This window comes from Physeter macrocephalus, unplaced genomic scaffold (genome assembly GCF_002837175.3).
Source record: "Physeter macrocephalus isolate SW-GA unplaced genomic scaffold, ASM283717v5 random_1792, whole genome shotgun sequence".
In the NCBI taxonomy this organism is placed as follows: Eukaryota; Metazoa; Chordata; class Mammalia; order Artiodactyla; family Physeteridae; genus Physeter; species Physeter macrocephalus.
This window is the reverse complement of record NW_021147011.1, coordinates 2,727-18,831: the sequence shown is the minus strand read 5'-3', so window position 1 is coordinate 18,831 and position 16,105 is coordinate 2,727. Positions and strand designations below refer to the sequence as shown.

Here is a 16,105-nt window from a genome sequence, read left to right as displayed (position 1 = left end):
GCCGCGTGACCAGCCCCCGCCCTCGGCGCCGGGAGCCTTTCTCTTCCTCTTTTTTTTTAGTACAGTGTGGAAGCTTGATTATTATGCCCCTTCTTTTAAGGTTAAAACCTTGCCTTTTCTCAAACTTATCAACAGAAGTTATATTGCTATATAAAATTTGGGGGGGAAAATAAAGGAAAAGATATGAAGATAAGGAATAGCAGTACCCCTTTTCATATTTACTTCCAGGCTTTCTTTTACTTTAATCTTGCTGTATGGCAGTGTAAGTACAAAAGCTCTTAAGGAGGGACAAAAAGCAGAAAAGCTACGTTAGAAAAACATGGTAGAGACTTCCCTGGTGGGGCAGTGGTTAAGAATCTGCCTGCCAATGCAGGGGACTCCGCCTGCCAATGCAGGGGACATGAGTTCGAGACCTGATCCGGGAAGATCCCACATGCCGCGGAGCAACTAAGTCCGTGCGCCACAGCTACTGAGCCTGTGCTCTAGAGCCTGCGAGCCACAACTACTGAGCCTGCCTTACCTAGAGTCCGTGCTCTGCAACAAGATAAGCCACTGCAGTAAGAAGCCAGCGCACGGCTACAGAGAGTAGCGCCCGCTCACCACAACTGGAAAAAACCTGGGCACAGCAATGGAGACCCAACGCAGCCAAAAGTAAATAAATAAGTAAGAAAACACGGTAGAAGAGAGAAGTGCAGAATAATAGGCAAGACGAAAGGGTAATAGTATTTAATAAGCGTTTAACAGACTATCTCATTTACTCTGCACATCATCCAGACGAGGAAACTGGGGCTCAGAGAGTTAAATAATTTGCCCAAGGTTGCACCGTTAATAAGCGGGTAGCAGAGTGGGAGTTTGAACCCAGGGGTTAGAATCTGAACCTTAAGATGGTGGTCTGGGGAGAAGGGCGAAAAACGGCAGGGAACATACGGTAGCAGGCTGGCTTTGTACTTCTGTAACTGTCGGATGGGAGCTAGTTCCTAGGAACATGGCTACTGCCGCCCATCAATTGGATCAGGTTTCCAGGAGCTTGCCATAAAGCAGCCCAGACTAATATGCTGCCTTGAAACACCTGGCTATATGCAAGGGCCACTAGTTGTGGAGTGTCACCGACCTCTAGCACTGCCAATGAAAGGTGGGGGTCAGCACCTGCTCAGGTATTAGGTCCTGCAACTCAAAGTGAGGCTTGCAGTCCAGCAGCGTTTCTTCAGTCCATCAACTTTCTTCATTCAGCTTGATGTTAACAAATGCGGGGTCTTGAACCTTACCCTGGAACTTCTGAATGAGAATATGCTTTCTAACTAGATCCCTGGGTAATTCCTATGCACACTAAAGAACTGTTGTTAACATGTCACCCTGCTCCCTTGGTGATACAGGTGGGATGGTAGAAAGATGTGAAGGGAATTTGTGGAGCTGGATGGTGGGAGGGCAGGGACAGGAAGGAGGTTTTGGTTTTTTGTTTTGGCTGCGCCACGTGCCCTGTGGGATCTCAGTTCCCCGACCAGGGATTGAACCCAAGGCACGGCAGTGAAAGCCTGGAATCCTAACCACTAGGCCACCAGGGAACTCCCTGTAAGGAGGTCTAAAAAGAGGATCAAATAAGGAGTATCAGCAAATATCACAAGATGTGAAGGAAGAAAACTAGGAAATCAGAATCTGGGAGATTAAAAAAAAAAAAAGGAGTATGTTGAGGGGGGGAAGCAGGTTCATCTTGGGAAAATTCACCAGAAAAATAGACACAAGGGCTGTTCTCTGTGACTGACTTTTCTGTGTTGTCTGTGACTTATGCCTGAGAGGGTCCATTCGCTCGAAGGGCTGGAGGAGGGCAGCCCCTGCCCATTCCCTCACCTTCAGCACATAGAGTGGGATTTCTCTGAATTCTAGTGGAGGGCAAATTTTGGCCTGTTTCTGACATGGGACAGCAGGCAGTGACAGCAGAGTGCTTCTTGGATGACATATACAGGTTACACTCTGTAAGTGGCCAGGCCTGGGGGCTAGTGTGTATGCACACATGGGCTGGAGGGAAGGGAAGTGATTGGCAGATCAGACATGACAGGAATCAGTGAAAGATGAGGTGGACATATGTGACCGGAAATTGCTAGGCCCAGAAAGTCACAGAGCTGATGACATCTGGTACCTTGAGAGAGCCAGGTGGCAGGCCTACAGAACTTCACTTAGGTGGGTGCTTCTTGGAGTCAGATTTTCTGGAGGTCTCTGAGTGGCCTATCACTCCTCTAAATAGTAGCAAGCTGTTGAGATGATAGCAGTTCTGGTAGAGGCAGGTGTGAACCAAAGTGTTCTGGGTGTAGGAATAGCAAGCTGTTCTCATGATGCCCATCACGTTAGGGGCCCCTCCCATGTTGCTTGGAGGAGTTAAGATGCTATCCATCTCAGACCCATCAATACACTCAGTCTGAGGATGGTCCGTCTGTCTGTGCAGTAGACAGGAGGCTGTGTGGGCCTGGAGGGTCTTGCACTGCTCATTCCAGAACACAAATAGTGGCTGCAGCATGGGAAAGCAGCAGGTGGGCAGCCCTCAGAGCTGGGAGATTCCAACGACTAATGGAGGTGCGCAGTGGAGGTACAGATGGGAGTATGTATGGGTGGGTGCAGGGTTTGAAAAGCACTGGACTGGTGGGAGTAGCTAGGACCACTCTCCTCTTCTGGCATGGGGCAAGTGTGAAATGAGGTCAATACTGATGGTGTCCCAAAGGTGTCTGGATGCTGGGAGTGGGTGCAGCGACCCTACTGGTACTCCTAGGACCATGCTTGACCTGGTAGACACAGTATCAATGTAGAAAAGGTCAATGTAACTCTGAACCCCATTTCAGATTTTGATGAACTGTGTTGGTGGGCTGGGGTGATCCTGGGTGGAAGACCTTAGCGCTTGAGTGGGGGGCCTCTTTGGGTGATTTGCCCCAGCCATGTGTTTTATGGCTCCTGCGGTTCTTCTGGCCCCTGTGGTTGGAGTCAAGTACCGCTAGACCCAGCCAGGATTTGCCTGTCATTCACAGGTTTGGCTTGATCAAAAAGCTGTGACTGATGTCCTCAAAGTACTCAGGTTGAAAGACTTCTCAGAATAGGCCAACCACTGTGTTTCCTTGGGTGTTTTTGCTTTTAAGGCAAACACTCTGCCTCACCTAGTTTTAATTTCTCCTCTTCTCTATACCTATCCAAGCCCTTCCTCTCCTTTATTTTATTTTATTTTGTCTGTGCGGCACGGTTCGTGGGATCTTAGTTCCCCGACCAGGGATCAAACCCATGCCCCCTGCAATGGAAGCATGGAGTCCTAAACACTGGACCACCAGGGAATCCCCACCTTCCTCTCCTTTAAAGCCCAGCACAAGGTCTAATTCTCCATGGACCTCTGGACTCTCCTCAAGGATTTTCCCCATTGTCAGAAGCACTTGGGAGCTCTCCACACAAGCTAGCTCCTCAATCGTAGGTAGACAACCCTTAATTTGCCTACCCATCCCCCTCTTGTAGGGGCACAGCTCCCCCTTTTACCAAAAATGCTCACAGACTCCCCCACCCCCACCCCAGTTAGGCCCAGCAGAGCCTTTCTTTTGGGGATTTTGGACTTTGGATCAGGCAGAGTAGAGCAGTCAGTCCTGCTCTAGTGTGGAAGTGAAAGCCATACTTCCAGGTGCATTAAGAGCCAGAATTCCTACCAGGAGATGCTCTGTGCTGAGAGAGTGAAGCCTCAGGAGAGGTGCAGATGGGTCAGATGGACCCTGGCTGCAGGGGTTCTGAGGCCTAGCCACACCCCATCTCCACCCCAGGATGGTTGTCCAGCCCTATTTTAATGTCCATGAACCAGTCATTGATTCACATTTTTGCCTGAGCTGGGTAGAGTTGGGTTTTTGTTATGTGCAATCAAAACAAAAAGCCTACCTAAGGACTTTTCTTGTCTTCCCAAGGACAGTGAATTATAAGGAATTTCTATTATAAAGCAACATGACAGAGTGGAAAGAACATGCACTTTGGAATAAAATGAAACATTTTTAATGCTGTTTCCAGCAAGATACTTAATCTCAAAGAGACTGTTTAAATTTATAAAAGAAGGGGTGATGGGCTTCCCTGGTGGTGCAGTGGTTGAGAATCCACCTGCCAATGCAGGGGACGCGGGTTCGTGCCCCGGTCCTGGAAGATCCCACATGCCGCGGAGCAGCTGGGCCCGTGAGCCATGGCCGCTGAGCCTGCGCGTCCGGAGCCTGTGCTCCGCAACGGGAGAGGCCACAACAGTGAGAGGCCCACGTACCGCAAAAAAACCCAAAACAAAACAAAAAAAAGAAGGGGTGATGGCTAAACCCAAAGAATGATGAGGACTAAATGAGAAAAATGATCAAAAGAGAATCTAAATGAAAATGCCTGGGATGTAGTAGGCAAACAGGAAATGTTCATTCCCTTCTTTTCTCCTTAAAGGCAGGCTTTCATTCTGTGTCTTTCAGTATCTCCATTCTGTGATCAATGAATTAAAAAATAGGAATTGAATTTTACCACCTGTTAAACTTTTTGGAGAGTAAAGAAGGAAAGAAAAACCAAGTAAACAAGCAATTACAAGCATTAGTTGGAAATGTCAAATACTGCCTTGACACCTGGATCTCTTTTTCCTGTTTTACTATCACCTAAATCTCCCGAAAGGTTTATAATTTTATAATTAGGCCAACATGAGATATAATTTGGAAAAACTAGTGACACTGTGCTTTGAGAAGAGAATAAAAAGGCATGACTGGAATTCTGCCAGGATGATCGTCAACATTCTGCCCTAACCAGGGTATTATTAACTTTCCAACACTGTTGGTGTAAGGCGAGTGCTGCTAACTTCTTAGAGAATTAGGAAAAGGTTGAAACAAACTCTAAAGGTGAGTCCTTCGAGAAGGTATGTGGGCTGGTTTTCTTTTTGTTCCTTTAAAAACTAGCCAGGAATGCCACCCAATTTATAATGACGACTGTACACAGCAGCACCAAAAGGGCTATGTACAAGAAGAGTTTTTCTTCAACAGAATCCACTTGAATGTGTTGAGAAACCGCATCTTAGCTAAGAGTAGTTCACTAAGGAACAGAGCCATCTAAGTGCCTAACTAGTATTTAAAGTTGTCAAAGGGTGGGGATGTGCAAATTTAGCAGCGAAAGACTCTTGTTTTGCCTCAAGGGAAAGTGATGGTGGTCAGAGGGGCCAGTTCCAAGGGCTGGTCCAGGGGGGGCCGCTGTTCTTGGTACTCCGCCACATGCCCATTGCGGTGATGACCATACTCAAACTTGATCCGCAGCTCGCCAATCTTGGATTGGGGAAGAATATCTGGGATCCACTCAATGATGAAAGGTGTTGGCTCCTTTTGATCTGGGGAAGTGTTGCCTGAAGAAAAAAAAGAAAAAAAGATTGATTAGTACAATTCCAAAATAAATTTGAGTCTGGACAGGACTTCCCTGGTAGCACAATGGTTAAGAATCTGCCTGCTAATGCAGGGGACATGGGTTCGAACCCTGGTCCGGGAAGGTCCCACATGCCGTGGAGCAACTAAGGCTGTGTGCCACAACTACTTAAGCCCATGTGCCACAACTACTGAAGCCCGTGTGCCTAGAGCCCGTGTTCCGCCATAAAGAAGCCACCACGATGAGAAGCCCGCACACTGCAATGAAGAGTAGCCCCTGCTCGCCACAACTAGAGAAAGCCCGCGCGCAGCAACAAAGACCCAATGCAGCCAAAAAAAAAAAATTAATTAATTGATTAATTTAAAAAAACTTTGAGTCTGGACAGATCTTACCCTGTTCACAAATTTTAAAAGGAAATGAAAAAGAAGTTTAAAAAAAAAAAACTAGGGCTTCCCTGGTGGCGCAATGGTTGCGCGTCCGTGTATTTTCTAAAGAACATATTGTCGTAATTACCTAAAAAAATCATATGCCAAAAGTCTAACATTCATTTCTAAAAAAGGGTATCCCTACACAGTAGGTCCATGGTTACAGGCTTGAATCCCATGATACAAGTCACATAAAAATGAATGTGTTAGGGCTTCCCTGGTGGCACAGTGGTTGCGCGTCCGCCTGCCGATGCAGGGGAACCAGGTTCGCGCCCCGGTCTGGGAGGATCCCACATGCCGCGGAGCGGCTGGGCCCGTGAGCCATGGCCGCTGAGCCTGCACGTCCGGAGCCTGTGCTCCGCAACGGGAGAGGCCACAACAGAGGGAGGCCCGCATACCACAAAAAAAAAAAAAAAACTATATGAGGAAAAAAAAGGGGGCGGGGCCAACAAGAAGAATCAAGGGAAGGGAAATGTGATTACTGCTGTATGTATCCAAAACAAAGTTTCAGGGAACTGTCTGGCATCCTCAAATAAAATAAGACCCAGCTTTTATGAAAATAGGGCCAAAAGAATCATAAGGAGAGCCCAGACTAAGAGGAAAAGACAGCTGGATGAGATTAAAAGGGAGACTATCAAGAAAAGGTCAAGGTTTCAAGGAAACTAGAAAGAAACAGAATTTAAATCTACATGGTTCTAAAACATATTACAAATCCATAATAACAAAAGAGTGTGGTACTGGCATATGTCTAGACAGATTAACAAAACAAAACAGAAAGATCCAAAATGGATACAAAAAGAACAGGAATTTAAGATAAGGTAAAAATGGCATTTTCAATTAGTAAAAGAAATACAAGTGTTTCTTATAACAAATGGTGTGCATCAACTACATAATTATCTGGAAGAAAATAAAAGGCAGAATCTTACCTCATAACTTACATCAAGATAAAGTCCAGAAGATCAAAGATTTAAACGTGAAAAACTCAGGTTAAAGGATGCTTTTGAAAAAATGTAAAATACTAGCAGAATTAAAAATAAGCATATGGTATCACCTTCAAAACTATGGAGACAATTAAGCATAGAAAACATAGTCCATTTAGCAAAAAACAGAAGAACAAAACAAGGAGACAGAAGACCAACTATATCAATTATAATAAAGGGGATAAACTATTGAAATTGGAGAAAAATCAAAACCAACAATATAATATTGATAAGAGATTCAATAAGAACAAAGTGTCACAAAAAAGTTAAAAGGATGGCAAACATCAGAAAAATGTAAAACAAAAGAAAGCTGGTGTTACTGTTGTAACATTGAACAAAGATGAATTTAGGGCAAATGCTATTTTTACATTGATAAAGTGAATCTACATTCTCCCAAAATTTCTCCCAAATTTTGTATCCTCCCAAGATTCATAAATTGAAAACCTAATCCCTGATGTGATAGTACTTGGAGGTGGGGCCTTTGGGAGGTGATTAGGTCATGAGGGCAGATGAATGAGATGAGTGCCCTTATTTTAGACCCCAGAGACATCCTTGCCCTTTCTGTAATGTGAGGACACAAAGTGAAGACTGCTGATGGCCGTCTTTGAGCCGGGAAGCAGGCCCTCACCAGACATCGAATCTGTTGGTAACTTGATCTTGGATTTCCCACCCTGCAGAACTGTGAGAAATAAATTTCTGTTGTTTGTAAGCCACCCAGTTTATGGTATTCAGTTATAGCAGCCCAAATGGACTAAGACAATATATTTACAATGACATCTGTCAATAACTCTGATGTACCAAAAACATGGCATTACAATACTCAAAGTCTTTTTGCAATATCAGAAGACATTTAGAGAAACATAACTGTAGTAGGAAATTGTATCACAACTCTGCTATCTAAGTTGTATAAGTCTTAAAGCTATACAAGAATTTACATTGGATAAATAATACCATCTTTGCTAGCACAAATGAATATCATACATTAGGTTAGTGAGAAAATATTTTTAAATCCCTAAAATAAATAGAAATTGAAAAGGCACATCTTCTGACCTCAAAATAATAAAAGTAGAAATTGATACCTAAGAATATAAAGATCAAACCAACTCAACCAACTGGAAATTTTAAATACAGTGTTGGGGACACAGAGAAACTAAACTATGATTAGAGACTATTTAGATATTAATAATAATAAGAAGAACCTTAAATGTTCTTATTATCAAACATGAATTTTAAAAATTAACTGATAATTCCAAAAGGTATAAAAATTTAAAAATTCCAAGAAAATGTTAGAAAAAATTTTTAAAGAGTTAGGAGAAATTTTTACAGACAAAAGCATAAAATAGTTCAAAACAGACATTCAGATTAATACAAGAGCCAGTTCTTTGAAAAAGACAAAAAATTCTTGGAGTATATAACTATAGACCTAGGTTTTAAAAGTTATGTGATTATCCTCTATACCAAAAATTATAAAAATGTACACAATTTAAATTTTGGATGAAAATAGAAGAATTTTTTGGGAAAAAAACAATTAAAATTGACTAAAGAAGAGGTAGAGACAGTGAGTACAAATATAAATCAGAAGAAATTAAACAAGTTTTTAGAGAACTGCCTGCAAGTAAAGGTTAAGTCCAGGAGAATAAATTCTTTCAAACATTCAAGGAACAGATATTTCCTAAGCTATTTTTTAAAATTAATTTTTATTGGAGTATAGTTGATTTACAATGTTGTGTTAGCTTCTGCTGTACAGCAAAGTGAACCAGTTATACATATACATATATCCACTCTTTTTTAGGTTCTTTTCCCATATAGGTCATTACAGAGAATTGAGTAGAGTTCCCTGTACTATACAGTAGGTTCTTATTAGTTATCTATTTTATATTTAGTAATGTGTGTATGTCAATCTCCAAATCCCAATTTACCCTCCCCCCCCAAGATATTTAATTTGGTCCAAAGCTTTCTAAAATCGTTTTCTATATAACTATTACAAAACCCCCAAAAAGATAGCCTCCAAAAAAAAGAAACTGTAGGCAGTTAATACTTATGAATCAATAATAAAAAATCCTAAATAAAGTATTAGCAAATAGAATCTACATACATATTAAAATAAAAAAGACCACACAGGATTTATTCCAGAAAGGCAAGATTACTTCAATATTAGACATTTATTCATAAAACTCACATTGGAAATCAATTATACTTAAATAAAATAAATAAATTTCATTGCACTTGGGTCAAAACAGTTTATCTTTTGAGGTTTCTCAAAAGATGGTAAAAAGGTATTTCAAGGGACTTCCCCGGCGGTCCAGTGGTTAAGACTCCGCCTTTCAATGCAGGGGATACAGGTTTGATCCCTGGTCGGGGAACTAAGTTCCCACGTGCTGTGGGGTGTGGCCAAAAATTAAAAAAAAAAGAAAAGGTATTTCAAAAAATTAAATTCTAGGGAGTTCCCTGGTGGTCTAGTGGTTAGGATTTGGTGCTTTCACTGCTGTGGCCCAGGTTTAATCTCTGGTTGGGGAACTCCAGCAAGCCATGTGGTGAGGCCAAAAAATAATACATAAATAAATAAAAATAATTTAAAAAACAACTGCATTAAAAAAATCAATTCTAGTTCCTAATAAAATACTTAATAAACCAAAAATATGATATGCTGTTATAATAAAAAATTTTATCTGAAATCAATAACCAATAGTTCATTATTTAATAGTGAAACACAGAGCAGCTTTTCCCAGAAAAATTCTATGAAATGCTAATGGTATTCCCCTGAAAAGTGTTGACCGGTCAAATAAACTGGGGAAAACTTAAGTTAAATAAAGTTCAACAGGTATTTTAATTTCAGGATCTTTTTAATATGCAAATTTATATATATATATATATATATATATATTTTTTTTTTTTTTTTTTTTTTTTTTTCCCCGGTACGCGGGCCTCTCACTGTTGTGGCCTCTCCCGTTGCGGAGCACAGGCTCCGGACGCGCATGCTCAGCGGCCATGGCTCACGGGCCCAGCCGCCCTGCGGCATGTGGGATCCTCCCAGACCGGGGCACGAACCCGTGTCCCCTGCATCGGCAGGCGGACTCTCAACCACTGCGCCACCAGGGAAGCCCAATACATTATATTCTAAGACACTACTCCCTACTGCCTCCCTACTCCAGTTGTAACATTTTCTGCGATCTGAGTATATCATACAACCAGGGAAGTTCTCATGTGGCAAAGTTTCTTTTCCTACCAAAAAAGTTATTACAAAATTGACTGAACATCTTACAGTCAAGGGTCTTAGAATCAAAGAAATACAGTATGTAGCATTTCTCAAACTTATCAGATCATGGAACACTTTTTTCACAGCATACTTATCACTATCTCTTCTTCAAGATAGAGTTGGAAAATGCTATGCTGGAGGAGTTTTTACTATAGTAAAAATGATAGTTTTACTCTAGTAAAATGAAAATCTCAGCTGCTAGCTTTACTATTATTCATTGTTGCTCTTGAAGTTGTAGCTAATTTAACAAGAAAAAAACAATGAGATATAAATATTTGATAGGAAACAAAATTATCATTATTTTTCAAGTGATATAATTGATTTCCCAGAAACAACAGGTAAACAACTATCATCACTACTAGGAACTCATTAAGGAGGGCAATTTGATAGTAATTATATAAAAATCAAGAGCTTTCCATACATTGGCAGTAACAAGTTAGACACATGATAAACATCTTATTCACAGGAGCAGCCAAAAATATATTTCACAAGAATTTGACAAAATAATTATAAATTCTAAATTTCTTGGTGACACAGTTCACTGCCCTGACAGTGCTTATAGCCTAGTCTGTGGAAAGACAGGTGAGTGTTGGATGGCTAGGAGTGAAGGCTCTGGAGTCCAAAACTGCCTGGAGTTGAGGACCAGCTCCACCACTTTACTAGCTGTGTAACTCTGGGCAGGTTACTGCACCTATCTTCACCTCAGTTTATTCATCTGTAAATGTGGATCACAGAATCTACCTCTGAGTGGGCTGATGAGCATTAAATGGGTTAATCTAAGTAAAGAACTTAAAATAACAGCTGGCACAGAGTAGGTGCTCATTAAGTGCTACTTGTTATAGTTGTCATTATTATTATTCAATTATTATACCCAAGTTAAAAATAGACAAAGAAAAAGAAATTCATCAAATACAAATGACTAATATGAAAATTTACTCTCATTAACATTTGAGGGTAATGCAAATTAAAAGAATGATAGAACAATTTTTGGCTATCAAATCAATAAAGATTAAAAAAAGAAACTCTTGGGGACTTCCCTGGTGGCACAGTGGTTAAGAATCCGCCTGCCAATGCAGGGGACATGGGTTCGATCCCTGGTCCAGGAAGATACCACATGCCACGGAGCAACTAAGCCCGTGCACCACAACTACTGAGCCCACATGCCACAACTACTGAAGCCCACGCATCTAGAGCCCATGCTCTGCAACAAGGGAAGCCACCGCAATGATAAGCCCATGCACCGCAATGAAGAGTAGCCCCCTGCAATGAAGAGTAGCCCCCTTCTCGCCACAACTAGAGAAAGCACATGGGCAGCAATGAAGACCCAACACAGCCAAAAGTAAAAAATAGAAAAATAAAAATAAAAAAAAGAAACTCTTTCATGCATGGCTAGCAGGAGTAAACTGTAGAAATATTACAATCTTTCTGGAGGGCAGTGTGACAAAAACAATCAAAAGTCCTAAAAATGTATGTAAACTTTGACCCTCCAGTTTAACGTATAAGAATTTACCCGAAAGAATATCCTAAGTAAATTAGGAAATAATTAAGGCTATAAAAGGTTTGTCTAAAAGGAAGTTAATTATAAAAGGAAGCATTGTTCATAATAGCAAAAAGTTTGAAACAACTTAAATTCAGGATTGACTAGAATGAGATAACTTAATGAATGAATTTTATGAAGCTGTTTAAAAATGTTGTATTCAAAATAGCCAAAAGGTTGAAGCAATCCAAGTATCCAAACAGATGAATGGATACACAAAATGTAGTAGATACATATAATGAAATATTTTTCTGCCTTAGAAAGGAAAGAAAATTTGTCACATGCTACACGTGGATGAACCTTGAAGAGATTATGCTAAGTGAAATAAGCCAGTCACAAAAGGACAAAGATTGTATGATTCTAATTTGAGTAGTCAAATTCATACAGACAGAAAGTAGAATGGCAACCAGGTCTGGGGGGAGGCAGGAATGCAGAGTTAGTATTTAATGGGTAGTTTCAGTTGAGAAAGATGAAAAAGTTTTGGAGATGGATGGTGGTGATGGTTGCACAACAATGCAAAAGTACTTAATGCCAGAAAACCTTATGCTTAAAAATGGTTAAAATGTTAAGTTTTATATTACATGTTTTTTAATAATAAAAAAAGTTTAAAAAATAATGTTGAGGGCTTCCCTGGTGGCGCAGCGGTTGCGCGTCCGCCTGCCGATGCAGGGGACCGGGTTCGCGCCCCGGTCTGGGAGGATCCCACATGCCGCGGAGCGGCTGGGCCCGTGAGCCATGGCCGCTGAGCCTGCGCGTCCGGAGCCTGTGCTCCGCAACGGGCGAGGCCACAGCAGAGGGAGGCCCGCATACAACAACAACAAAAAAAAAAAAAAAAAAAAAATGTTGAAGACAGACATGGAAAGCTGTTCATGATATATTTTTAAGTGAAAAAAGCTGCTGAGATATGATCCCATGTTTTAGAAACCCTTTTCCTTTTCTTTTTTTAAAAAAAATTAATTTATTTATTTGTTTTTATTTTTGGCAGCGTTGGGTCTTTGTTGCTGTGCACGGGCTTTCTCTAGTTTTGGTGAGTGGGAGCTTCTCTTCGTTGCGGTGCGCAGGCTTCTCATTGCAGTAGCTTCTCTTGTTGCAGAGCACGGGCTCTAGGCACGCAGGCTTCAGCAGCTGTGGCACGTAGGCTCAGCAGTTGTGGCTTGCGGGCTCTACAGCACAGGCTCAGTAGTTGTGGTGCACGGGCTCAGTTGCTCTGCGGCATGTGGGATCTTCCCGGGCCAGGGCTCGAATCCGTGTCCCTTGCATTGGCAGGCAGATTCTTAACCACTGCGCCACCAGGGAAGCCCTCTAATTTTATTTTTAAAGTACTGGCTCAGATGAAACCAAACACCTTATCCCATGACTGCCTTTACAAAATGTGTGAATGTGTCTTCTTTGTTCAAGGTCAAGCCCCAAAGTCGAGGACAGAGTAATACACACAGGTGACCCTCAAAGGAAGGTGTGCTATTGAAACCACCAATTTACTTACCAACTTTGAGAAAAGTTTTTAGTTCCAAGGGTCGCAGCACTGGTTGCTTTTCTATACGACCATAGGTTTCTGCTATGCTCTCTACTTCTACTTTAGGGCATTTAAACAGCTCATAAGTCCCATCCCGGTTCTGGATAAAACTCCGGGTGATTTCCAAAGGCATCTGCACATGGAGACAATACCAAGAAAGGTGAGAAAGGAAAAACTTTCAAAGTAGACAAACATTGGATGACAACAGATTTTATTCATTCTTTTCTAAGTACACTCAAATTAACTAAAATTTCCCCTTGTATTTTCAAGTAAATTTTTTCAACAGTTCTGCCTTTCCTTTTCTCTCTGTAACTTTCATTTGAACCCTTACCAAACCATACTGAACTGAACGCCTAATACCTTCATGGCTACATGACTGCTACTGGCACAGACCTGCTCTAAAATCAGTTTTATTCCCTCCCCTACTGCTCTGCTAGCAGCAATCTTCTCCTAAAAACCCTACCAATAGCACCTATAGCTGACCTCACATCCTGTGTGCTTCCACCATCCTTGGGACTAAGCCAGACAGAGCTTGAACTGAATTTTGCCTTTGCCACTAAACAGCAGGCTGAACTTCTCATAGCCTATTTCTCATCTGCAAAATACAGGTAATACCAGTGCATGGTTGTGAGATTGAATGGGGTGATACAGGTAAGTAACGTGCAACACCGAAGCTCCACGACTTGACTTTGCTCTGGGGCTGCTGCAGTGCCTCCTTGAACCCCACCCTTTTCAGGCTAGAAGCTGCTTCTGTGACATCCTGCATTTAAAGAAGTTCCTCAAGTGTCTTTAGTGCGAACATAGGCCTTTCCTAAAGTTCCCATGTAAGTTCTATAGTTACCAAACAATTTATTTTTCTGAACATAACAGTGCCTTGCAATTCAGCTAATCTTAATGTATTAAATCACATAATGCTGAGTTTTCCACACTATTCCATTATCATAGGAAGGAAAAATCCTCACATTTTTAGGATCTGCTTGAAAAAAAATGTTTAAAAATGTCTAACATTGCCCCTGTGAAAAAGAACACAAACTAATTAGGAATCATTTCTCTAATGAGAACTAAATTGCAGTTTGGAGAGGAACACTGAATTGTGCTGGACCCACGGACTTCACAAATAGTGTATCATCTCAAATTATATATATACTTTCTAGCTGCTTGCCAGTTAACCTAGGACTCACCATGGCTAGTAGGGGATCATTATTTAATTTACAAGAAAGAGCATCCCTGTTTTCTGATCCCAAAGGCAAAGAAAAAAGGATACTCCAATTTAAGATACATCCTCAAGCTACAGGGAATACCTATTAAAATCAGAGTTGGAACAATAAAGCCATGAATATTTCTGATTAATTTCTTAGTATGAAAAAAAGGAATTCTCTTTGGTGTCCATGACTCAAGGAGCTGGTGCAAACATACTTCCCGCACTTGCTTCCCTCTCTTCCCCTCTCTGCCGTCCCACTATTGTAGAAATAAACTCTTACCTCTGGGGTATCTAAGATTTGTTTAACTTGCAGGATATTCGTGATATGCCAGGTATACTTGGAAAAGGTTCCCAGTGGCAAAGCATCTTTGCGAACAAAAGCTTCAAGGTAAAAAGGGGGTAAAATTAGACTATCGAAAAATAACATGCTCTTTCACTGAATTTGTTATCCAGTTTCTGGAGAGTTCAGTGAAGTGATATTCCTGCATATACACAGGTATTTTATACATACACACACACACACACACTTCTGGCCTTCATAAATGACCAAGGTAAGTCAACAGCTATTTGAAACATGGCTTTTATTATTTCCTTAGTGTGATAATCAGCTGCTAATCATTCCAGTTGGATCTTTCAGGAGGGTGCTTTTACAACTTCTTTTGGGTTGGCCAAAAGGTTTGTTCGTTTTTTTCCATAAGATGGCTCTAGTATTGCTTAGTGGTCTTTAACTTCATTTGAAACAATCTTATTAGATTGTATTGTGACAACTGTCATATCAGTTGCATTTTAAAAAAACGTTAACAAAATTGGTGATTTTTTTTTTTTTTTTTGTGGTACGCGGGCCTCTCCCTGCATCGGCAGGCGGACTCTCAACCACTTCGCCACCAGGGAAGCCCAAAATTGGTGAATTTTTGTGTAGCCGTTTTAATATTGAAGATGGAAGAAAAAAAGCAACATTTTCGGCATATTATGCTTTATTATTTCAAGAAAGGTAAACACACAACTGAAACACAAAAAAAGATTTGTGCAGTGTATGGAGAAGGTGCTGTGACTGATTGAATGTGTCAGAAGTGATTTGTGAAGTTCTGTGCTGGAGATTTCTTGCTGGACGATGCTCCACGGTCGGGTAGACCCGTTGAAGTTGATAGCGATCAAATCGAGACATTAATTGAGAACAATCAACATTATACCACGTGGGAGATAGCTGACATACTCAAAATATCTTAATTAAGCGTTGAAAATCATTTGCAGCAGCTTGCTTATGTTAATCGCGTTGATGTTTAGGTTCCACATAAGTTAAGTGAAAAAAACCTTCTTGACTGTATTTCCTCATGCAATTCTCTACTGAAACGTAATGAAAAAGTTCTGTTTTTAAAACAAATTGTGATGGGTGATGAAAAGTGGGTACTGTACAATAATGTGGAATGGAAGAGATCGTGGGGCAAGTGAAATGAACCGCCACCAATGACACCAAAGGCCGGTCTTCATCCAAAGAAGGTGATGTTGTGCATGTGGTGGGATTGGAAGGGAGTCCTCTCTTATGAGCTCCTTCCAGAAAACCAAACGATTAATTCCAACAAGTACTGCTCCCAGTTAGACCAACTGAAAGCAGCACTCAATGAAAATTGTCTGGAATTAGTCAACAGAAAACGTTTCATCTTCCATCAGAATAACGCAAGACCGACAAAAAAAGATTTGTGCAGTGTATGGAGAAGGTGCTGTGACTGATTGAATGTGTCAGAAGTGATTTGTGAAGTTCTGTGCTGGAGATTTCTTGCTGGACGATGCTCCACGGTCGGGTAGACCCGTTGAAGTTGATA

General features: G+C 41.2%; 1 protein-coding gene across 1 annotated transcript; it reads right to left on the bottom strand.

The window, feature by feature from the left end:
• Positions 1-4,678: 4,678 nt before the first annotated feature.
• On the bottom strand, positions 4,679-14,735 carry LOC114485586 (uncharacterized protein C2orf42-like). Its single transcript, XM_028487288.1, has 3 exons — positions 14,566-14,735; positions 13,055-13,217; positions 4,679-5,356 (listed from the first exon to the last, which is right to left on the bottom strand). The coding sequence occupies exons 1-3, from the start codon at positions 14,710-14,712 to the stop codon at positions 5,148-5,150; spliced, it is 519 nt and encodes a 172-aa protein (XP_028343089.1). The 5' UTR covers positions 14,713-14,735; the 3' UTR covers positions 4,679-5,147.
• Positions 14,736-16,105: the final 1,370 nt, after the last annotated feature.